Source organism: Echeneis naucrates, chromosome 11 (genome assembly GCF_900963305.1).
Source record: "Echeneis naucrates chromosome 11, fEcheNa1.1, whole genome shotgun sequence".
NCBI classification, from domain to species: Eukaryota; Metazoa; Chordata; class Actinopteri; order Carangiformes; family Echeneidae; genus Echeneis; species Echeneis naucrates.
The window spans coordinates 5,620,961-5,645,347 of NC_042521.1; the positions used below are offsets into that span (position 1 = coordinate 5,620,961).

A 24,387-nucleotide genomic window follows, 5' to 3' on the forward strand; every position below is an offset into this window, starting at 1 on the left:
CCATGGGATGGGACACAGCTGTTTTACAAAACAAAAAAGCAAAAGAAACTGGACTATGTGAAATAACACAGTTTATCTAGTTAAAGGGCTTTTTTTTTTCCCATGAAGGTTAACTCTCTGTTATAATGAAATGTTTCATATTTTACACATCTGTTTGTGTAACTGTAAAATTGACCAAATGAAGCAATAATATAATAACATTTTCTGTATCATTCAGAGATCTTTGCTTTTACGGTGACATATTGATAGTTTTATTTTATCCACACATCATCATGTGTGCGCATGTTTTGTCTTATATTTGCATAAAACCTCAGGATTTTGCACCTTTATTTATTTTATTATTCTCTCTACTTTTTTTTTTTTTTTTTTTTTTTGAAGGGGGTGGGGGTAGATAGGCTTGTGATAGGCTTGCACTGTAATATCCGGGGGCAGGCCCACACTTCGGTGGGAGTGTCTTCCTACCAGGAAAAACGCTGGAGGAGCTTCAGCCGCACAGCCGAGCACCGCAGAGAGGGGGGGGGAGCTGGACGCGGACACCGCCGGGGACTATGTCCGCTTTCTGCCGCACCGAGAGACTCTCACACCGCCGGGGCGCAGTCCTGCAGACACACACCGCCCTGTTTCCCCCACTTATGCTCTTCTGAGAGCTCCACGGCTGGTGCTGCTGCCTCCTGTGGTCCACCCCCCCCTCCCCCTTCCTCCTCCTCCTCCTTCTCCCGATCTCCAGGATGGAAAAGACGCTCTGCAGTCCGCATCCCGGGACCAACAAGCCCAACTCTTCCTCCAACTCGTCAGCCTGGAAGCCCGGCGGCCGGAGCGGGTCGCACAGCCCCGGCTCCGGCTCCCTGTGCGGCCCGGCCGGAGCAGGAGGCGGCCGGGGAGCTGTGCAGCAGCAGCAGCAGCAGCAGCAGAGGAGGAGGCAGCTGGAAGGAGTGCTGAGCAAATACACCAACCTGATCCAAGGCTGGCAGAACAGGTGAGCACATGGAGGGAGCCATCAGGCCGTCCAGCTCCCTCCAGGCGTCGTGTTGTTGTTTGCCCCGTCCACGTTGCACTTTTACCACCACGTCACTGTCAGGGGGGAGGAGGGGGGAGGAGGGGGGCTTAAAGTCAAACCTCACACACATCAGGCTTTTATAGGCCTCACAATGAGCCCGTTCACCGACTACTAGGCAGAAAAAAACCACTTTCCACAGATCATTTATAGAGATTCCTTCACTACATCATCTGTCACATGTCTTGTTGAGGAGAGTTTCAGAGACATCCCAAAGTTTGGGTGAGAGTTACACCGAAGACTGGAGCCATTTTGATGGCAGATCATTTCTACTGCACACGAAGTTCAAGCTGGTCTTTGTCATCTTCGTAGTGGAAATCGTAGTGTGTGTGTGTGTGTGTGTGTGTGTGTGTGTGTGGCTTTTGGTTTGTTGGGAAAGTTCAAGAATCGCCCAAAAGAAAATCACTGATGATGCAAAGTCATGTTTGGATGCATCCCTAGATGAGTTGGATTGCAATGAATAAGATATTGCTTCCATATGCAGCCTACTGAAACACAAGCCCCGTGCACCCCAGCACAGAGCTGTCGAGCGTATTCAGATTGGCTGAAGAGAGATGGCAACATTTCCTGATAATATACCCCGTCATGAAATATCTCTGGGCATCTTTTAGCCCAGATACCGACTGTCTCATGGCCTCTTCCAGCTCCGGAGCAAAATGTGGAGCTCTTTAACAGCCAAGTCATCCACTGTGCTCACCAGATAATCTCTTTACTGTGCTTGTCTGTTGCTTGCTGCTGAACAGGTGGAGTACAGTGTTTTGTTTTTTGTTTTTTGTTTTTTTAGAGCAATGTCCCTGGAAACAGCTGTCCGCTGCGGCTGTAAATGACTCCATGAACCAAGAGCTCAAATTTACCACGAATGTCTGCAGTCGAGGGGAACAGCAGGCTCAGGGTGATAGTTCTTTGCAGACTTATCACTATGAGCCCCCCCACACATTGTTTTTACATTATTATTGTAAAAATAAACGTTCTAGTTATTATAAGCGAAATTATTGTCTGTAGAGCTGAATCACTAACTGTTGTCACAAAGTGACCTTTGTAAGTAGAACTGACTCTTGACTTTTATGTATATTGATCATCACTATTTTTTTTTTCCAGTTTATCAATTTATCATTTGCTCTATAATATGTTGCTAAATGTTAAATAACGGCTGTCAGAAGTCTTCAGGGTGTTGTCCTGAGTGAGTTCAAAACCTTCAGTAAACTTTCAGAAAAGAAAGTTTTAGAAATTTGCATTTATGCATAAAAAACTATTGAAATGAATGATTTTAAAAATAGCTGCCAGTGGAGACAGAGCTACTTGACGAATTGTTGTATATAGAGTTTTAGGATTCACAGGCGGCCACAGTAAACGGGCTTATCAGTGTACAGGACATTTGTGCGTTCACTCTCCTTTGTGTGCTGCCTGCTGCAGGTTGATGTGGTCGCTGCTGTTCCTGATTGGTTGTTTTTTTTTTTTTTCTTTTTTTAATTCAAGCAAATTTTAGCTCTAGTTGTCTGATATTCTGTTGCTCGAGAAACCCCGCAGTCGTTCTCATAATGAACAGAATATCTCGGCAATGGCATGTCGAGATCACGGCGGTATGTTATTGTGCTACTGTACTTTATGTAGGATTTATGGGCTCGCTCTCCTCCCCCTCCGATTTCTTCAACTCAGCTGAAACTGACAGTTTTAGCGTTAGGAAAGCTGCGAATGAGTCCAAAGTATTACTCAAGATTGAACTCGGTGTGAGTCATCTGGCATTTGCTGTGTATTTTTAGAGGAATAAAAAACCTTTTCTTGCGAATTTCCTGTTTACAACCAAACTCCTGTACAGTTCACATGCATTTCGTACAGCTGTTGTATTATTTGGGGTTGGAAGGTATTTTTTTAATTTATTTTTTTACTCCTTTGCACAGAAAAATAAGTGACGTAACTGTGCTGCAGAGAAGAAGGAAGCTGAGATTGTGTTGTCTATGATCTGGGCTGGAAGCCAGTGTATGTGTGAGAGGTGGGGTAGGGAGGACTGCTCCCCGTTCTCTTATTAAAATGACAGGCTGATTATGCACTGAACCGGATCTTGATGTGCACCCACACGAATACCTCGAGGCGGGGGGGGGCACATTTTCATTTCAAAGAGGCCAAAGTGAAGTGGTACTGTCTAAAAAGAAAAATAAATTGTGTGTGATTTTTGCATAGTGTATGTACTCTGTGTAAATAAATGTACCGCTCAAGGTCTTTGGAACAGGCTCGGTATATTTTTTGTGGTGGCGCCTCTCTCGTTTCAATTTCCAAGTGCCTAAAGGCAAAAGGTCTAGCTTTCATGGAGACTTTCCTTTCGGTTCACTGACCTGGCCAAAGCCGTGGCCTCAAGCCTGAGAATTTGCGTAGACACAGATGGTGAAACATCGTGGACATTTCTTTACTAGACCACAGTGACAGTGCAGTCCTGTTGACACGAGACTGCAAATTTATGGCATTCAAGAAAGTATTTTTTGATTGAATCACATATTTTGCGTGACGCTGTTTGTTCCTGATACAGTCGGATGTGTCTGGTGTTACTGTTAATGCATTTTTACATGAATCCCTGAAGTCATGAGTATTTTTTTCTGCTGTATGGGATCCTTTAATGAAGTTTTTTTTTTTTTTTAATTCAAGGTGGATGAGTCAAGTGAAGAGCTTTTAGTTCAATCAAAAACACTTATCAGTATTTTTCCAAAACCAACAGAGGACTAAGAGCAGAAACTTGCCTGTCCATCCTTTCCCAGTATTCATACATTTAATTTTGTATTCACAGCTTTCAAATAAATCCACTTTTTTAAGGGAGGAGAGACGATTGTCTGTTGGATGACGGTGCTGGAAAAATTATGGTTGTCAGTCACTTTGCAGTGTTTGTCATATGGAGGTCCACGTTGTGTGTGTTTGGCAGGTGGTGCCTTGGTGGGCAGCAGACCTGAGTGGAGCTAATTCTGCCCCGCTGTGTGGGTGGCCATGTGTCAGTGTGAAGTGCCGTTATGATGTGTAGGTGCTGGGTGTGTATGTGTCAGAGACAATGTGCCCGGTAGCCATTTTTTTCACATATGTACGTTGGGAATTTGGCTCAGATTACAACCTGGAAGTGAGGTGTTTGAAATAAGTGGACATATCAGACAGACAGGGACCAATGAAAGTGGCTTTTCTGTTGCATAATGGGAAATGTAGGATGGAGCATTTGTTTTGTGGTGTGTGCACCAGGTTCAATCTGTTGGTGGCGTCTCAAAGATGGTTTCCACGGTGATGATGGTGGACTTCGATCTGAAAAGTTAGAATAAAATAAAAAGCTGCAGTGGAAAATGAGGTTTGTCATTCAACTTTTTGTGCAGGAGTGTTTGGTTTTTGTTTTTTTTTTAAACTGTTTTTAGTTTTTAATCTGGTTTCCATCCACTTATCCTGATGACTGTGAGCATTTGCACACTGATCACAGCATATGAAATGTTTAGCTCTCTCCCAGGCTCATCTCGCTGTACGACATGAGGCCGCGAGAATTTCTACATTATTAGATTCTAAATTTCGGCCTTCCTCAGCAGTCAGCATGCTGGGGTGCACATTATGAAGGATGAATCATTTCTTTGCAGATGTGCTCAGTGGAAAGCAGCACAGTTATGCTTCTCTGATCAAAGCTGCAAGCCGGGGTAAGGCAGCTCTGGTGTGTGTCTCAGTGACAAAGAGAAGGAAAGTTCGGGGCGGTGGCTTGACTTCTATCCAATTTGTTTTTGTTGGCAGCTGCAGAAGGAAGATTTTAGTGGAAGTCAACAAAACTCTCAGGTCAGGGTTCACTCACTAATTTGCTCTAGAGCTTTTCATCATATCTAACTCCTTTAGCAGCAGATTGTCTTTGCTCTGTGTCAGTGGAGCTACAGTAATGTTTAACCCCAACGTGATGCAACTGAAAGCTCATAAACAATCAAGAACGTTGACCTCGAGACTGTTTGCTGTTTCTAAGATCATAAATTAACAGCCAGGTTTATTATGTATCTTTTTGGAGTGGGGTCTTGTTGGACTTATTTCAGCCATTGTGGTATTGGTATTGTTTGGTGTTGCCAAGCTCAAGCTCAGAGAATCCAAGTAAGCATGCAGAAAGTGAAGCCCAAACTTGGGTTAAAGACATAATTATGAATAAAAATGGAAGTCACCTCGGTGAAATCAACCGTACTCATGAGTGATTTGGAGCTCTGAAGTCACCATTGTGCCAGTGCCGACTCTGCTGGCTAATCCAAAAATGGGCAAAGAAGTGGGGGAGTGTGTGGAGCCAAGACTTGAGTGCGTTCTAGTTTGTGGCAAAGCCAAGGCTGAGTGGAAGAAGAGGAGAGTTTCTGGCACCTTCTTCAGCCTTGGAGGTTGGCGATGGGTTAAAAAGCAAGCAAATAAATAACCTAAATTTGTCAGATGGACAGAAAAATAACTTTAACAGCTCAACATCTGCTAAGTACATTTCAGACCTCAGCTACTAAACTTTTTTTGTTTTTTTTTATTTGTCTACAGGGGTTAGTATGTGGTAACATTTTTTTAGATAATGTTGCACATTTTATTATCGAACAGTACCAGTTATGTCTCCTGCCAATATTTACCACCTTTCTCCTACAATGATGATCCTCTGATGAGCATTTTTGGGCATCAACTGCCAAAGAGCAGGAAAAACATGCAGTTTGTGCTGACGAGCTATTTCCTGCCGCATTTAATGTTAATGCCATCAGGAAACGGCACCGTTTCTGGTGATGTGGATAAATGTCCTTGACTAAGCTCTTTTTACAGTGTTAATGTTTTGGTTTCTTTGAATGATATCAGCAAATATGCATTAGAAAGGTGCTTTGTTGTTACAGTTGGCTATTCTTGAGCGGATGAGGGGTTTCATTTCAGAGCTCTTAGCTAGGGACAGGTTTTGGTGCAAAATCTGAAAAAGTTGTGTTCATAATCTTTTGTATGCACAATACCAGAAAATAATACAAATAAACATTTGTCATCATTTCATATAGGCCAGACTGACAACAGCTGTTGCAAGGAGAAACGTTTGAGAGGCTCTGTTGTCATGAAATCGGCTTTTCAGACTGAACAGTGGTTTTTGCAACTGTGCAGAATGATCACAATGGTTATCCTTTTGACTTTCCTGACAGCGATTGTGATATAAAGAGGAGATATGTGCATCATAAAATAAACCATCAGCAATGCCCTACAAAGGCTGAGACAGCAGACCATCCATTACCTTTTTTCTGTTGTGCTCGTATCTACGACATTACATGTGTGACACTGAATATATTTACTGCCCTCAGTTTCATCTTCCAGCTCCACTGCAGCTGAAGTGCAATTTTCTGTCCTTTGTTAGACATTATTCAGCGAGGGAATGTTTTGAAGTGGTGGAACAGGTGCAGTGATGAAGCTACCAAACATTGCTGTTCTATCAGTTCATCATCATGCTCCACCCCCCCTCCTCCCGACATTGCTGCAGCCTCATGCTCCCTAACGTTAAAGCCTCAGAGAGTATGCGGCCTCACATATCGGGTGCTGTCAGCAGTGGTTTGTTATCCAGCAACATCCATCATTTTAAAGGACTGCATGGTGGTTCGGCTGCAAAGGCAAAAGTGGCTGGAGGGGTCAGCAGTAAAAGCTTCCACTCTGCTGACTGAACACGAGATAAGACTTCACACACAGTACAGTGTGTTTGAGGGCTGGATAAGAACTGACGCATGCAGATTGTTCCCCGGTCGACTGTTGTCGACATAAATCGCCAGCTCTCTTGATGAAAAGCGGCGAGATCGTGATGGGGAGATCAATTTTCAGACAGCAGTATTCACTGCATCCTCACCAGGGGACTGTAGAGGGTTCATGGGAAAATGCCGACGGCAACATGAAAGCTGGAGTTGTTGCGCGCTCTGTCTGTTGCGCTCGTATCCTGTGCATATTTGAAGACTGAAGTAGCTACTGATAACAGTTGTTGTCACTAATATCACATGCTCGATAGTCTAGTGGTTTATCCGTTAGGAGATTAACAGGGAGTGCATCAAACAAACCAAATACTCAATTTCTGCAAAAAGGCTAAATGTTTACTGGCTGTAGAATTTAAGGGATTGACATGTTTCTATATCTGATATAATAGTTAATGGATTATATTTCTACTTTGCTTGTTTCAGTCAAGATGGCAGAATGACTTTCATGTCATGTTGCTATTTTTCTCGGTTTTATAAATTTTCCCCAATTATGAGTTCAAACCAGTGAAATCCTACAACAAACCCAACATTCATGAAGGTTGTAATCTTCAATTGTTGACACCCCCCAACAAAAGAAACCGGACAAAGTTATTGTGCAATAGAGTTTGTGGTGCTGTTGCACTGTGTTGCGTCATACTGGCAGCCATTTCTATTATTTTATCCTAATAGAATAGCAGAAGAATGGCTCTGCATAATGCGAGGCAAAGCAAGGAAATTTTCAACAAAAAGGCCAAACATTAGCTACTTCCACCTGCTGAGGTGATGCCGATTGAGGCCTCGTTACAACGTGACACTGAATAACTATTCCAGTTTCTCAGTTTCTATAATGTGAGCATTTAGTGCAATGCTTAGTCCATTTTTACAGTATTACAAATATATTTTAGACATTTGTTTAGACAGGCTTTAAGGATTTTGTGGCAAAATAATAAGAGGAGAAACCAGCTCATCAATCAGTAACGAAAAACAGTTGTTGGTTGCAGCTCTAGAAGATGTCCACTTGGAACAAGAGAGACATGAAAGTTTAGGAAAGTGTAACGGAGGCCTTTTTGTCAGTTAAGTGAGAAAACGTTTGGCAGATACACTGACTGACTGTGAAACTACTTGCCTGGTGTCGTGACCGTCTCAGAAAACGATGACAAATAATGGCAGCTGAAGCGAAAAGAAGCATTTTGTTATTAAACCCATCAAAAATAATAGCAATGTCAAAAAGAGTCTGGGGCAATCTGTAAATCGGTGGTGTGAGAGTGTTGGTGTGGATGACGAACTGTAAAGCAAAGTGTTGGATGGAGCACCAGGATGTCACACTGGCCATGAAAATGTTTCTGGATGAAGACAGCAGAATCGGCATGATGTCAGATCTTTGAAATCTGTTAGCCATCTTTTGGAAAGACTGCACCTGAGAGACGCAGGGGTGGTCGGCGGACACCTCACAGTCTCTTCAAATGTAACTACATGGACAATGTGGGGATCGGAGGAAGTAACAGCTGGGTCTTTGTTTGATGGGAGCCTGATCAATAACACAGCTTCTGCAATTGTGGATGTAAGGAGAGCATTGATTATCGAAATGATGACTCTTGGGTAAGAGGGTCGGCGCAGGGCTGTGTGCTGAACCAGAAGACACGAACGAAGACAATCACTGTTATCTCAGGCCACAGTACACAAACAGTGAAAGGTCAGCCACAGCCACCTGGTGCCACTCCGGCCTGTGTTGAACTGCATAACCAGAACAAAGTGTTAAATGAAGCAGACAGGCCACTTTCTTGAATGCCATAGAGAATCCTTATTGGCCCCAGGAAATGAAATGCTTCTGCCTGCACATGTGTGTGTTAGGTTATGTGCCTGGCAAGATTTGAATCTTCCAGCCAGCGATGAGAGAGGCAGCGATTCAATTATGCAGTGATTGAGTGTGATTGATTAATCACAAAGGGGAAAATGTGTGGTTTAATTTTCATGCCTTGAGCTGTGCATTCTGCTAAAGATGATCGCTAATCGCTACCTCGAGTAATTTGGAATTCAGCATGCCAGCCTGGTGTTGCTGTAAGCAGCCTTAATGTGCACAGAGGAGTATTTTTAACAAATCTTCCGTGAACGGAGCTGTGGTAAATAATATCCTGCAGGCTTCACTGGATGGGAAGTGAGAGTTTTAAAGGCATTGTTTCTTTTTATGGTAGCTTTTTTTTTTTTTTTTAAACTTTATTTTGCACTCATTCATACCCCTCCTATTTCCCCCACTTCTCTATCCCACATTCTGAAAAGTTTGTGCAATTCAAAAAAAAAAAAAAAAAAAGATGGTGATAATGAGAACAACAAAAACAAAATGATGATTACATTAATGGCTCTACTATTTCCCCTCTATGTCTTCCTCTGTGGTCCATTACTTCCTAAACCTTCCCTCTTCTGTGTTTGTTTTCCTTCCATGCAGGTACTTTGTGTTAGATCCAGAGCTGGGACAGCTGCAGTACTTTGTCAACGAGCAGGGGAAAAGCCAGAAGCCCCGCGGCTCCCTGCCCTTGATTGGTGCCTCTGTAACCCCGAGCGAAGAGGCGCCGCACATGTTCATTGTAAACTCCGTCAATGGAGAGCTGTACAAGCTCAGAGGTATGACCTCATGCTGACCTCAGGCTGACTGTACATGGCCAAGTACAAACACTGAGTGGAGTGTGTTTGGAGAGCAGTCTGCATGTGGCGGTGTTATGAATGAACATTTCTTCTGTGACCTATGGAGTTTTACTTTTAAAGCTGCTCAATCAATATTCTTATTTGAGCAACAGATGGAATGTGTCTTCTGTATTCATTCATTTCAGACTTTTCCATCTCGCTGGTGAACATAAGATATGATGTTTTATATGCTGCATTATATTATACAATATATTAGACAAAAGAAGAGAAAAGAACAAATATTTGAAACAATTGTTCATGGATGTTAATTTAGCTTCAGTTTTAGGGCCCTTAATTTTTAATCACAACAAAATGTAGCTCAGTCATTCAGGGATATTACAAATTTACCAAAATTATAACAATTACATGAAGACAGAGCAAAAATACTTTCAATTAAACTTTCATGTAAATTAATGATTTGAGTGCTTCATGTCCGAGTACCAAATCCAGCAATCACATTTCCAGAGCGAAACTGTGAAATAAAATTTGTGCAGTATGTCCGTAAGACCAAGTACCAGACAAAGAGCCTGCAGCCACTTATTGTGCTGAAGGTCTAAGCTTTCAGTGACCTGTATCCACTGATGCAAGAGAGGCTCTTTTTTACCATTGCTCCACTCGAGCCGCTGGAATGTCCCCTTAAAGTCTTGAGGGGGAGGATATCAGAATAACTTGGCCTATATTCCCTGAATAACTCAGTGATCCATGTGTATTAAGCTGAGAGGAAACAATGACCCCACAGAGAAGGAGGAGCTTGGCTGAGGAGCTCACACACAGAGGTTTCCAAGACCGCAGCAAGATTCAAGAGGCACAACAGATATTTTATTCTAAGATATAGCTCAGTCAAACCAACTCGAAACCTGCGTCAATGTTTAATATGTACCAAGTCCCAGCATTTCTCCCAAAACAGCAAAACAAACCTACTAAATGTTTCCAGTGTGGAAATATTAACAGCAGAAAAGCAGGACAGTACTGAGAAACTTCAATTTTCTTCCACGGCGGGGGATAAAGTGGCTCACATGTGAGCCCTCAACAGTTTGTGATTAAGATTAGCTGGACCGCTCTCATCTGGTTTCCATGGGAACCCCCGAAAAGCCTATTTTAAAGTTCACTGGGGAGTAATTTTACAGTTTTTCCGGGTTAGCTTGTGCGCTTTGTATCATGTCACCGAAGCTCTGTGTCAGAAGCTGGAAATGCCATCTTGATTCCTTTTCATGAGACGGTTTTGAACACGTTCCGTCATCAGTGGAACTGCAGAACCAGGCAGTGATGCTGGTGGTTTGATTGACTGCTCAGGAGGTTGTTTTTTTTTTTTTTAATCTCTTACATGTGACATCCAACCCTGCTATAAAGTAACCTGAAGGTTTTTCTCTCTCTAAACTGAAGCAGAGGAATATAAATGTAACAGGAGTCTGCTTTATCAGATATAAGGTGACTGCTGGGCTTGTGTTTCGTTGCGAGGCAAAGGTGAAGAGCGGAGGGAATTTAATCATGTCTGAATGCTCGCGTGGCAAATTAAGCTATTTATCATGCAACCTTTCACTGAGGCAATCAGCCAATGAAAGGGTCAAGTTGTGTTCAGCAAAGCTGCTGAAGGTGCCTGACACAATCTCCGTTAGGCATAAGAAAGATTCAAACACAACATGTTACCGGTGTTTGATGCATCTGTCCAGTTAAATATCGTAAACACAACAAATAAAATAAAAAAAATCCACTGAAATATATCCAGTATTTGCAACAGCAACCTTTGTGTTTTTCTGCCATGACCTCTGCTGGACTTGACATTCTCAGCTGCTGCAATTATACAGAGCCACTTTCTTTGCGTGAGTAGCTTCTGGGTTATTGTCTTGCTTGCCTGTTTCCAAATGCACATTAGTTATATAGTTTGGAGTTTACACGTACCAGAAGGGGGAAATTGATTTTAGAGCAAGCAACCATGATGGAATAGTTATGCCACGGACCTTTTAAGCTCTGTCTTCCTTTCATGTACATTAATAATGAAGTAAAACATCACTTAAGTTGCATTAATTTTGCTTGAATATGACATTTACTACCCTTGTGCTCTACTGAATGAATCGTTGATGTGCAGCTGTTTGATCATCAGTGAATCAAAGTTATTCACTGTTAAACCTGAAACTACAACGTATTTTCATTTAGCATAATGGCACAGATCCTAATGACAACAAAACCCTGCTTTGGAAAATTGACGACTAAAGGGTAGTAATTGTAATCACTTTTAATTTCTGGGCCGCTCATCTAACTTCTCCTCCCTGTCAGATTGTCCATTTTCATAACATATATGTTTAAAGTGCCAACCGCGCTTTAATCAAATTTAACTGCAGATCCAGGCATTAATCCTCAGACTTGCACCATTATCATAACCAATAACATCTTTCACAGAGCTGTAATTAAAATGTGTGTCATTAGACAGTGATGGTGGTGGTTTGATTGACTGCTCAGGAGGCGCCCCCCCCCCCCCCCCCCACTCAGTAATGTTTAATATCGTTCAGCCGTCTCCTTCCATCGATATAGCCATTTCAATGAGACACGGAGACCAGGAGTGGTGCCGATTCCTGTCTATTTTTGTTACTCGTTTTGAGTGGCTTCTCATTTTATTATTTACTCTCCTCTGTTTCCAGTGTGACACCAGCACATTCATTAAATGAATGGAAGCAGCAGTCCATCACCTCCAAGTCTCTTATTAAACAAAAAGCTGCTTTGAATTTTTTCATCAGTGTAGTATTCTCGGTGAATGACAGCTTGTCCTGCTCTGAGCCAAGTAGTTGTGTGTTTACATCTCTTGCGTCATCATGTGAACAGGTGCATATTAGCATAGCCACATCGGGAGGTTGCTGCGCTCAATACAGGCAACTAATTATCTTTAATCACAGCCAGGCTTGTACACATCACAGACGAAACATCAAATTTAGATGCTTACTCACTCTCGGGGTAAGTTGCCCCTTTTTTGAGCTAGACATTTCTGCGGATGATGACAAGAAACAGAAAATGTAAAGCATGTTATTGGCCTGTGGTTTTTTTTTTTTTTGGGGGGGGGGGGGGCAGGGGAGAAATACAGCTTGTTAGAGGTGTTTCTGCATGAATACTTATCTCCGCAGAGACGAGCAGCCACCCCCAGTGGGAGAGCACATCCTGAATGCCACACTTGTCAAGGCTTTTGTCTCATATTCTCAGAGTTGCTTCTTCCCTTAAAGAGGACCCTTGTAGGTGTTCAGGCAGATGCTGGCTGTGAGGGTGATTGACAAGTACAAATTGAATTCTCCTTATGCTGAAATAACCTTTATCAGTGTGCCAAAAAAAGACTTGGCATTTCTTCTAGGATACAAAAGTTTCCTTTTGGTGGTGCAAGTCTTTATGAATCTAATGAAGCTGTCCATACACATTAAACCTTGTCACTAATAAGGAGAGTCCTGCATTCATTTTCATATATTTAAAGCTTTTCCGGAGATTACAATTTGGAAAATCAGTAAAAAAAAAAGAAATCTTTAAAAGACTGAAAAACTGAAAAACGCCTGACAACCAGAGTGGAATTTAATTTGATGGATTAAAGGGTTCAGTATGCTTCAGAGGAACCAGGTCATCTAACGCGAGGTTCTCACGGTGTTTAGATTAATATAGCACACATTTCAGCAGTCTGTCCCTTTTGAAACCCTCGATGGTGTTTTATAGGGCTGTACGTGCTAATTGTGACAGTTTCAGTTTCAGGTACTTTCCCTGATACAGATACTTTAGAAGCCACCCTACCACTGATTGCTCAATGCATCAAAATCAAGCTCTGCATGTGTGTACCGATTACCTTTTTTTTTTTTTTTTAATTACTGACAGGGATGTTTTTCTTGATTTTTTTTTTTTTTTTTCTTTTTCCCTTCCCCAAGACAGTTCTACCAAATACTTTAGTCTTGAGAGATTTTGTGAGTTATTTTGTTTATCTGAATGGAAAAGAATCTCTTATATTCTTGCAGCTCCATGCTTGACTGACCTGCAGTGTTATCAGGCCCATCACAGACACCGTTCAAGCTAATAATTAGTCAGTGAAATGGGATCAGAAGGATATTATTTTCCCATTTGACCTGCAGCAGGTCAGCATCTCCTTCAACCAGAGGCCTATATCACGGTGTTAGTCATCAACTCTGGGCTTCAGCTTGCCATGTGTGTTCCGAGAGTGGGACTCTGTGCCGGGGGAAATCAGTCGAGCAACTGCTTATCAAGCTGCGTCCTATGCTGCCTGTGAATTTGCCAAATTAATTGCAGCTACATCTTGAATGCTGAACGTTCAATTTGCTGTGGGAGAGAAAATGAAGAGGGTCAGGTGCAAAACCAGCCCTCAGTACAGCAGTCAGGTGGCAAGAGGGCTGCTAGACTGTCGACATGTTGAATAATCATTTGGTAGCAAATGATATCACCGGCATTCAGCAGGTCGTCCTCACCAAGTCCTCAGTCAGATGCAGCACCCCTCATCTTTTAACCAAACTAGGGCAGTTTTTTTTTTTTATATTTTATTCCATGTATTGTGGAAGTTTCAATCTGAAAAATAATTTGCACTAAAATGCTAGTTTGATGAATATTCTGTTAAACAGAGGACTAGTTTTAAAATCACCATGTTCTTGTGTCTCTTGTTTATTGTGCACTAATAGAAACGGTATAATAACCATCATTTGGGAGACACTTTGAGGCAGATGACTTTCTTATACCTGCAAAATGACCTAACTGAACTTGTGTGAGGAATTTAATGGTTGCTTTCAGTATCATGTGTATCATGTCCATTCATGTATTTTTGTTGTGTGTGTCTTTGCAGCGTCTGATGCCAAAGAGCAGCATTTTTGGATCAGTCAGCTCCAAGCATGTGCCAGACGTCACTCTGACAGTAGTGCCAAGGTAAAAAAAAAACCAAAACAAAACAAAAACACACACACACAATATTGTTGCAAACTTATAAACATGACCCTGGTCAAAGCTCTTGGCGCAAGTTGCTCAGGAAGAGAAGTGAATGGAAAGCTGTGACATTTCCCTGGCGGCTCCTGTCCTCTGGTGTGTCTGTTTATAAATGTGACTGTGCCGGTTTCTAATTTTGGTAAACTCAGGTCTGGCCCTTCATAAATTCACTCAGTGAATTTAGAAATGCTAACTGGAGATTCATGGTTGAAACAAACCAGTTGTTATGTGCAGATGAAAAGTTTCAGTGTTTGCAGACGACAGGTAACATACAAAGATGTTGGAGTTAAAGTAAATGCTAATATAAAGTATATGTGACCAAGAACTTGATCCAAGTGCTGTATTACAAATGGTGGTAATTTCCGTAAATGACACTTAGCTACGTTAGCATATTTTAGTTTTTATTATCAGTACTACCTTTGTTTTAATCTTATGTAGGTATATATAAATATATGAAAAAGACAATTAGCCTGCATTTCTTCCTGAATGGCAACACCTGAACAACAGCAAAATATTTTATAGTTACTAAATTACACATAATTCAAATCTTTACATTTCTTAGTTATATTTCTACAGTTAAATGAATTGCTAGTTTCAAAATTACAGTTATTTACAATTTGTGCAAACTTCGTGACAGCTCAAGGAAATCTGGAGCAATGTAATCGAGATTTAGAGCTTTGGCAACTTAAATAGAGTGATGTCCTGTTTCAGCACGATAACCCACTAAAACGAGCTGTTTTATGGTTTATTGTCGACATTCGTAATATAGCAGGCGAAAGATGTAACCCTCCTGTGGTGTATGTGGAATTTCAGAAAGCTAATATTAGGGTGTGCATTCACCAATTACTTGGTATTTTGGAGGAGATGAAAGAGCCGAAACAGATGACCGAAGCCTTTCAAATATTTTAACATGAAAGAAGCAGTGCTGAGTAAACTCATGGGGGTTTTGGTCTCAATACACAACATCATTTCCTTTCATGTGCTATTCGGAGGTTTCTTTCATTTTCTGACTCTCTTTCATAAGGTCCTTATGAACACAGAGAAAATCCACAATCAGAGAAATGTCTGCAGATGACAGCACTGCTTCCGCATGAATACATCTGTGTAACAGTCAAAAATTGTTATCACATGAAATTAAAAAAGATACAGAAATGTGATGAATAAAACTAAAAACTAATGATAAAATGTTTATTTTATTAAGTTTATTAAGTTTAAGTTTATTTGAGGATGAGTTTGGAGCTAAATATTCCTGGCATCAATGTCCTCTTCATATTTCTGTGGACTCATTTGTAAAAGATTACTGTGTTTGGGCGTAATATTAACTTCAGTACCTTATCCCACAACCTCTTTTTTTTTTTTGGTGTGGGTTTCATGGATTAATATTTGGGCATGTGCTTTTTTTGGATTTAGGGTGGACTTGAAGGGATTAGACAGGGTCTGTGTGTGCTTGCTTGGATATATGTGTGTGTGTGTGTGTGTGTGTGTGTGTGTGTGTGTGTGTGTTTTTGCGTACATGTGTACATACTGACTGTATCTCTGTGATATGTATCCCCATTCACCTGAGCCGGTGGAGAATGAGACTTGGTGTAGAAATCCTCTTGGAGCTCAACTGCAGATTGGGACAAACATCAGCAGCTCATGAAGGAGAGAAACAATATAAACTTTATTATTTCTTTGGCAAAGTTTCTACATTAGACTTTGACTTTAACTACAGCTATGAAGCCAGTTTTTTTTTTTTTAATAGTTTTTTCTATTTGGTCTCTGCTGCAGCTGTGATTTAGTCCCACTGATGTAAGTGGGACTTACATCAGTGGGACTAAATTAGAAGAGTTTTTATTCTCTGAAGATCACCTGATACCGCCTGTGAGCGTTGAAATCATGTGTATAGTGACCCAAACGTCCTCTTTTGCCCGGACATGTCCACTTTTCATGTGCTGTCCAGGGGGATTTATAAATTCATGAAAATGTCCTGACTGAGTTTTCAATCCATTCCATCCAGTTTTCTGTCCATACAAGGGGAGTCATACTTTTTCTAATTCTATGGCATCTTTGAGTCAACGTCATGTATCATTTTAGTATCTCGAGGCCGGACTGAGTGTCTTAGTTTTTGGAAATCAAAATATGGTCACCCTAATCATGTAAAGATAAACACATGTGAAAGCTGCATTGGGCAGCCAGTTTATTCAGAACTGTAAGAGGGATGGCACCTGTTAACTATGAGGACACAAGACACAAGATTATTTCTGAATTTCACTGGTCATTTTGTGACTGGTGTCTGATGACCCAGTTTGTGGTTGAACCTTGCTTGTCTATAGTAATTCATAATGTGTGGTAAAGCTGTCCAAGACTGAAGGATTTTTAAGGTGATTATTCATAAATGAAACAGTACAGATTCCATTGTCTTCCTTGAAATATTTTCACATATTACCGTAAATATAATTTATTTACTGCTGTTTTTTTACGGTGGCCGAGAAAGCCCTCTGCACTGCAAATGCAAATTAAAAAGCTGCGATGCAAACAAACAAACAAACAAATAAATAAATAAAAGGTCAAGGCGAAAAAGAAAAGGCACAGCAGAAGTTCAGTCCGATGATAGAAGAAGAAGAAGACGACGATGAAGAATCAGCAGAAGAAGACAAACGAAGGAGGGGAAAAAAAAAAAGTAAGTGAAATGTTTTCATGAAACTGTTATTTTAATGTCACTAAGTGACCATACAGTTCAACATGTTGTATTTAGGTCAGTGTCAAAGTTAGCAGGATGAGCTTCTAATCCGAACTAAAGAAATACAACACTTACTGACATTCAAATAACAGCTTCAACTTCTGTTGTGGCTTTTTTTTTGGTGGTTGTTGTTGTTGTTTTTGTGCGGAGAACTTTCTCGGCCACCATATATTTTGCATTGTTTTACTAAAAACTGAAGGAAATGCTGATTAATTAAAAGAACAACAAAGGCTGTTGGAGGTAGAGACTGCTGTCAAATCTACCAGAAGCAGTGTTGAAGTCTGGGGCCTGTGGAGGATTAAGCATGTCTCACACCTTAAAATCATCCAGGTGTTTCATTTAACTGTCCCGTATGTGTGTTTGTCTCCAGGTGAGGAAGCTGAAGGGCTCAGATGAACACCTGAGTGTGGACAGAGCAGGCGGAGGCCAGGAGGTGCTGGTGAGTCAACCACATGCATCCCGGAGCACCTACGTTTCTCTGCTTTTTACTCTCACAGACATCATTCCAACTTCCAGCAACAGAACTGAAAAGGAAAGCTGTACAGGCGCCCCTTCTGTGTGCAAAAGATGACAGAAAATTGGATAAGCAAGTGGAAGTAGAAGAGGACGGCCTCTCTCTCTCTCTCTCTTTCTGATCGGAGCAGGGGTTTTGTTTCCGTTCGGGGACTATGGAGCATTTCCACAGCAGCAGCCGTTAAGAGTAGACTCACTGCTGCGGACTAATCTTTCCCTGAGCTACACCACCTGCCTCTCAGATCATTATGTGTGATGAGGCAGACGGTGGCGGAGTCACTTGTCCTCCAATCTCAGAAAGAGTGTATCAGGAATCCTCGTTACAAAAAAGCGTCCCAGGGGTTCATCTATTCTCCATAAGAAACTAAATGAAAGCGGCCGCGTACTCATTTTATGCTGCTGATAGATAACAGGTGCAGTAAATAAATGCTGATATGCTAGTTTTCCCCTCAGTATATTCATAATAGTACAGAAAATACTGTGATAGTGTCAGCTGTAAGCTCAACTATGGCCCTGTCATTTAGAACACTACACACTGATTAAGCCTTTCCATTTCTAATTTAACTGCTCAGGCTTTATTTTTAGTTATTTCCTGGATTTAAAAAGCCCAGATATATACATCTCAGCAGCAATTAAACTGGACTTTTGCTTTGCAGTCAACCCTTCTGCAGGAGACTAAGACACAAGAAGGAGACATTAACAATTATTTGGGTAAGAAGTTGAAAGACATTTTCTGGTGTTGCTCGTATTTTGTCCACCCCCCACAGGTAGGGCGTGGTGTCAGAGACAGGGCTTCTCAGTCAGGCGGTGACCACAGCTGGTTGTCAAGCCGATTAGCAGCCTGATAAACCGCATAGTTGCTGCTTTGTTTTGAGGCTGAAATGTGCGTGGACAATCCCTGACAGGAAGGGCACAAAAAGTCAAACTGTGGACTTTGAGTTGGACGGGTAATGTTGTTTTACCTTCTGCTCAGATAAACAGTTTGTGCATACACTGGCTACTGTTGTGTTTGCCTTTTTTCTGTTTTAAACTCAGTTTTGGCTACAGCAGGAATATCTTTATATGTTGAAACATGATTGGCAGGAAAAGGTTGGGAATTAAATTTGTGCTGCACTTCAATGGAAAATTGAGCACTCTAAGGTCTGACACAGATTATACCACACTAAGTGTCTGTGTCTAGATATTTATAAACAATTTTCAACCCAGGTTATTACTGAATAGCTCATATTTTTCCCATGGTGTAGAAAATGGCAAGTCAGCAGCTGAGTGTTGTATCATTTACCCACGCTGCCCCACATGGAGCGATTTCTTCTTTCGGTCGAGTGATAAGAATGAAGAAGATAGCGAGGGGATTTTTTTTCTCCTCAACCCAGCCGATAAGGGAGTGCACTGCTTCATTTTAGTTAAGATCATATCATGACCTTAAATTACAAATGGTGTCTTCAATTAAAGTAGGAAAAATTCCTGTTAAAATAGTTTTCTCAGAATCTTTTTCCTCTGTAATAATATTTAGTCAAAGACAGTGACAGAATGTCGCTTTGTGCCAGTTTTGTAGTAAAATACTTCAACATGTCTGTCGATCTATTCACGCTCTTTTTAAACATACCATTACTTTTCTGCTTTTAGCTCAGTTTTGCACACTACAGCACTGTTTCCTTCTGTAAACTGATTATTTTCTCTTGAAATGATTACACAGAGACTTGCCTGACCTAACTTAATCTCTTTGGTGTTTGGATGCATGTAATCACACGGAGAGTGTTCCTGCAGTTGTATTAACACGATATCTATGGTTATTTTTCTCTTTAAACTCCTGAGAGGAACAGAATAACAAACAATTAGCCCCAAACAATTGAAATGTTATATCCCACACAATTAGAACCCCAAATTAATCAGAGATTTTGCAACAGCAGTTGAAAAAAGATAAATGCCTGTTGTATCTCAGTGAGCGGTGCGCTGGGATGGAAGTTGTTTATTTGATCTGTTTCATTTTCATGGCTGCAGTGGCCAGACCTTTGTCCTTTGTGGGGGACAAATCTCTGGTGCCTTCACTCTCTGCACTGCTGTAAAGTAATGGAGAATAAAGACAGAGGAGAGAGTAACAGGTCAGGGGATGCAATGTGACTTTCATTTTGGCACAGAGAAACAACACAACAGAAGGGCTGACTACCTTTAGGTACTTTTAAGCTGCACCTACTGTTCGTCTATCAAATTTAGATGCTTTTCATGTGTGAAAATGCTTTTTGTGTGTTTTGAGTCAACAAGGGGCTGAGTGACTAGGCACCCCGGGAATTCATAGATTTTGCTGTTTAAAAATTTTATTATTTTCTTGCAATTTCTTGCAACTTGAATGGTTAGCACATGCATAAGACTGATGCCTTGTGATGGTCTCCCAACTTGGTGTGCCGTTGATATGCTTCTGTAAACAGCAGTGAATATAAACACTGAAACATTTCAGAGCATATTACTGGTCTCTTTTTGTAAAAAAAAAAAAAAAAACAACAACCAAAAACTAAACAACACAAAAAACAGTTATCATGAGGACAGAATTGGTTTCATAATGTAAAATAAAAAAAGGAGGATGTAAATGGAGCGAAAAAGTGAAACTCTACAGCGGACTCTTAATAGAATGGTTTTATAGCTTTTACCACTTATGAAGTTGTAAAAATTAGGGAGCATAAGCTGACACTTAACAACCTTATGTAAGTGACTAAATGTTTTATTCTCAGTATAAATCTCACTCAATTCTTTCTCTCCCTTTGTGGTCCCCCCCCCCCCCCCCCCCCCCCCCACCCCCCCAGGGCTCCATATCCTCTGCTCGGACCCGTAGCTTCTCCCTCCTCCCCCACCTAACCCCATCTTCATCCCCAGGTTCCCAGAGGCACCTGGGCCACACGGCCACGCCCAGCAACATCGTCACCATCACCCACCACAAATCTCCAGCTGCGGCTCGGCGGGCCAAGAGTCAGTATTCAGGTCGGCTGCAGGAGGTCAAAGAGGTGGGTGAGGCGGAACAATGTTCCCACCAGTGGGTTCTAGAAACGGTCTTCAAAATGGACTCCTGGGTCTATTTCAATCAAAGTTTTGTCATTCAAGGGAAGTGAAATGTTGAAATTCGGATGAGGGGGATGTGACTTACAAGGTTAGCTGAGCCATTAACTAAGAGTGAGCTAATCTGTTTTGATGAAATCTAATGCAAGCTGGTTTTGGATTCATGTAACCATGTTACCATGGTTACAGCTCAGTATAAGTTGATATTTGAATTGTGTTTTTTTTTTTTTTTTTTTTTTTTTTTTGGTCTCTAATGCAGTTTCATTTGCTTATTTAAATTCCTAGAGCGAAACTAAACAATATATTATACATGAATATCTATAATATATTACATTATATATACTGTAGTGAACAAAAGTGAAGTGTATTTGAAGACGTATGATAATGGTGGTGGTTATTTTTTGACCCTTTTCTTCCACATTGTATCTGTTCCTCAAACCTCTCAAGTTTTGATAATACTTATTCAATTAATCATGAAATGATTAATTGAATAACCTTTGTGAAGAAATCAGATGAAGAGATGAAGTCCATACAGATATGTTCTTTTTATTCTTCTTCTGGACCAAAGTCCAACAATGCAGCAGTGTTTTTGTTTTTTGTTTTTTTTGTGGCATCTTTCTTCGGAGCCCTTTCACTGGTCCCAGGTGGGACACTGGTGCAGTGAGTTCAGCAGATATTTCTGGCTTCCTGGCAGGATTAAATTCTGACTGCAGTGAACTCAGTCTTTAAGTTCAGCTTTGTTGGCATTGTTATGGTGTATATCAACGCTGATTAACATGGTTGGTGACAGAAGGAAAAGCTGCTGTTCAGTCATGGTCTGGAAGAGTGATGGTGGGCTCATCTGTATGGAACATTTAATATTCCTGACTGAATAATCCTGAATGTAAGGCTTGGTCATTTTCAAAGCTGTTACCACTTTTTCCAAATAAATTTTAATATACAGACCAGAGTTGATTAAAAATCCCTCCGCTTGAAATTTCCAATCTGTTTTTGACTCAGTTTGAAGTCAAATCCTCATTAATTCTGTACGCCTCAGTCACCGTACTTGTTAGTTCTGGTTACCACCTTGTCCTCATCTGCTACATCTCCATACACTCAGCACAGCCGTCCACTCCCCCGTGCTTATCTTGAGAAAACATTGTTTTTTCTCCCTGTTGCTTCTTAATTGCCTGTCTGCATTTGGGTTGTGTTGATTAATTGTGAGAAATTAGGCTTAAAGTTGGGTTTGCGACGTGAAAATTACACAGCCATGATGAAGATATGATTGTAGGCCTGGCTGACAAACCGCAGCACAATTGGCTGCAACATTTTTGCCTTCACCCCTCTGTTTAGAGATGAAATGTGGCTTTCGGATCGTTGCCAGGCAGCTGTGTAGCTGGCAGCTGAATTATGGAGATGAGATGACTTAGCAGTTAGGAAGGAGGCACAAACATGGACAAGGAGAGACAACAGGCTTTCTAAATGTGAAATATGTTTGCAAATGCAAACAATTGGCACACAGGAGAAAATTAAAGCTGATGAAAAAGAGGAAGGTGAAAATGTTTTGTGTCCGCAGGGCACTTGCATATAAAAAATAGAAGTTTTTACTAAATCATACCTACATACATCAGCACGTTTTACCTCATTCCCATTAGTTGCCCTCAGTTGTCAACAGGTTAATTTTGAATAGCTTGTTGATAGGTATCACTAGATAATGATATAAAATGTAACTCAGCAGCCAACACTCACATTTTGAAAGCTGCAACCTTGTTTGATGTCTTTTCAGAATGAAGTACTTTTTTTTTTTTTTTTTTTTTTTTGTCTGTTAGCAAATGTTTTCAGCAGTAATGATTTTTCATAAGTTTTTATTCAGTGAATCTAAGCAAAGATTCTTGTTGCTTAAGTGAAGGTTGCAGGGATAATAAGAGAATCTTTCACCTGAAATAATCTTATCCTCGGTCCTGAATCACAGACGACTGTTGCCTATCTGCCTATCTTAAACTGGCACAAAGCAACTTTGTATGACGTTGAAAACCTTAAGGCTTAAAAAAAAACAAAAGCAAACACAGCTTGTCTGTACTTTGTATTGCTTTGGTCTCATATCCTACAGCTGAAACAATAAGGGGTAGACCGGCAACCCAGTAGCTTTAGCAGCATATTAAAAACTTTTGAATTTACCTCAAAGGTTCATCTGTTTGTCATCCTGATGACACTCATGGAGCAGCACCAGTGTTTCGTGGAAAATCTAAAGTTTTTCTTGCTCATTGAAGATTTGGCTGCTTTGCGTTGTCAAAATTCCCTCATTCAGATGCACCATGCTGTGCGTCTGCCTCGTTTGCTAATAATATCTCATGTAAATGATTCACTCTGTGACAGAAAGAGAGCAAGTAGCGATCAGTACGAGTGCAGACGTAATTTCTCACCTCTCAGGAGCAGAATCTGGCTCCTGTAGTGAACTTGGGAAGCTTTGTGTAAACAGAGAGCAGATGGTGAGGTTGTTAAGTAAAACAAATGCTCCTCTGGTGCTTCTGTTTTCTCCCCAGACGGAGAAAACAAATGCCCTCTGTGATGCGCGAGTCATTCTGTGTTTGGTTACACGTTCTTTTGGTCCAGCAGAGTTCAGTTGCTGCATATCTCTAATTGAGCTCCTCCTCTTCATCATCATCATCATCATCATCATCATCATCATCATCTCTTCCTTTCCACTGTTCCCCCCTACCTCAGCCTCCAACAGCCTTCCCTCCCTCCTCATTTCATTCATTCTTCTCCTTACTTTACTCTTAACAGGTCCATAAATTTGTCCTACAAGTTTTGGCAAAGGTTCAGAGGAAGCTGGAGCCGAGAGTAAGAGAGTCTAATTGTGCTGTGATTTATGCACCACTGTGTACAACAGAAAGCAGAAAGCTGCTGCGTACGGATCGGTGGAATCGAGTTCCAACAGCATTGGCTGGGATGTTGTGTTGTACATCCCATTTATTTTTTTTTTGGTCATTATTGTTGCTGATAATATTCATAAACACCACTCCTGCTGCATCCTTTGAGACCTGACTGCACCCTCAGCTGGTGAGTTAGCGTTCTCTGGTACATGATAGTTGATTTCTAATAGGATTCAGACATCCACCCCTTGCCTTGCTCTAAACGTATTGAAACTGGAATAGTAATAACTGCATGAATCTGGTCAGTGTATCGAATGGATTTACAGGCTTTAAATCAAAGCTCCCTTTTCTATGTAAGTTCTTCTTTTCTCAAACAAGTCTTACATCTAACTGTAGATGTGTCCCTGTTAGAGTTGAAGCTGCTGAAACATAAATCTGGGTTTCATTACCTTGACTGACAGACTTTGCTTATTAAGACATCAAACACTGAAAATTGTCAGTGCTTGCAACATCAAACGCTTATGAATGATATTCGGGGTTTGGACCTAGAATATTTTAAGTGCCAGGGTAGAATAAAAGTATCCTCATTTTACTGGAAGCAAGTTCTAATGCTGGTATCTCTGTAGGGAGCTTGTTGAATGTTCATGTGATTGTCATGCTGTCACCCTCCATCCATCCATCCATCCATCCATCCGTCTGTCTGTCCACTGAATATCTGACCACATGACCATCTCTGCTCAGCCTGCTTGTCACAGCTGTTTGATGTAACTCATCCAACACCTCAACTGCTGCTGCAGCAGCACCATTGGCACTTACACTGCTGCAGCAGATCTCAATCACTGGGGTTAGGCTATTTCTGGAGGCAGCACC

General features: G+C 41.1%; 1 protein-coding gene across 1 annotated transcript in view; it reads left to right on the forward strand.

The window, feature by feature from the left end:
• The first annotated feature begins 477 nt into the window (after nucleotides 1-477).
• Nucleotides 478-24,387, forward strand: part of osbpl10a (oxysterol binding protein-like 10a) — a 48,598-nt gene continuing 24,688 nt past the window's right edge. Inside the window, exons 1-5 of the mRNA XM_029514858.1 lie at nucleotides 478-976; nucleotides 9,197-9,372; nucleotides 14,243-14,322; nucleotides 17,472-17,540; nucleotides 20,413-20,610. Of these exons, the coding sequence (XP_029370718.1) occupies nucleotides 729-976; nucleotides 9,197-9,372; nucleotides 14,243-14,322; nucleotides 17,472-17,540; nucleotides 20,413-20,610 (771 nt within the window). The 5' untranslated portion in view covers nucleotides 478-728. The remainder of the gene's footprint in view (nucleotides 977-9,196; nucleotides 9,373-14,242; nucleotides 14,323-17,471; nucleotides 17,541-20,412; nucleotides 20,611-24,387) is intronic.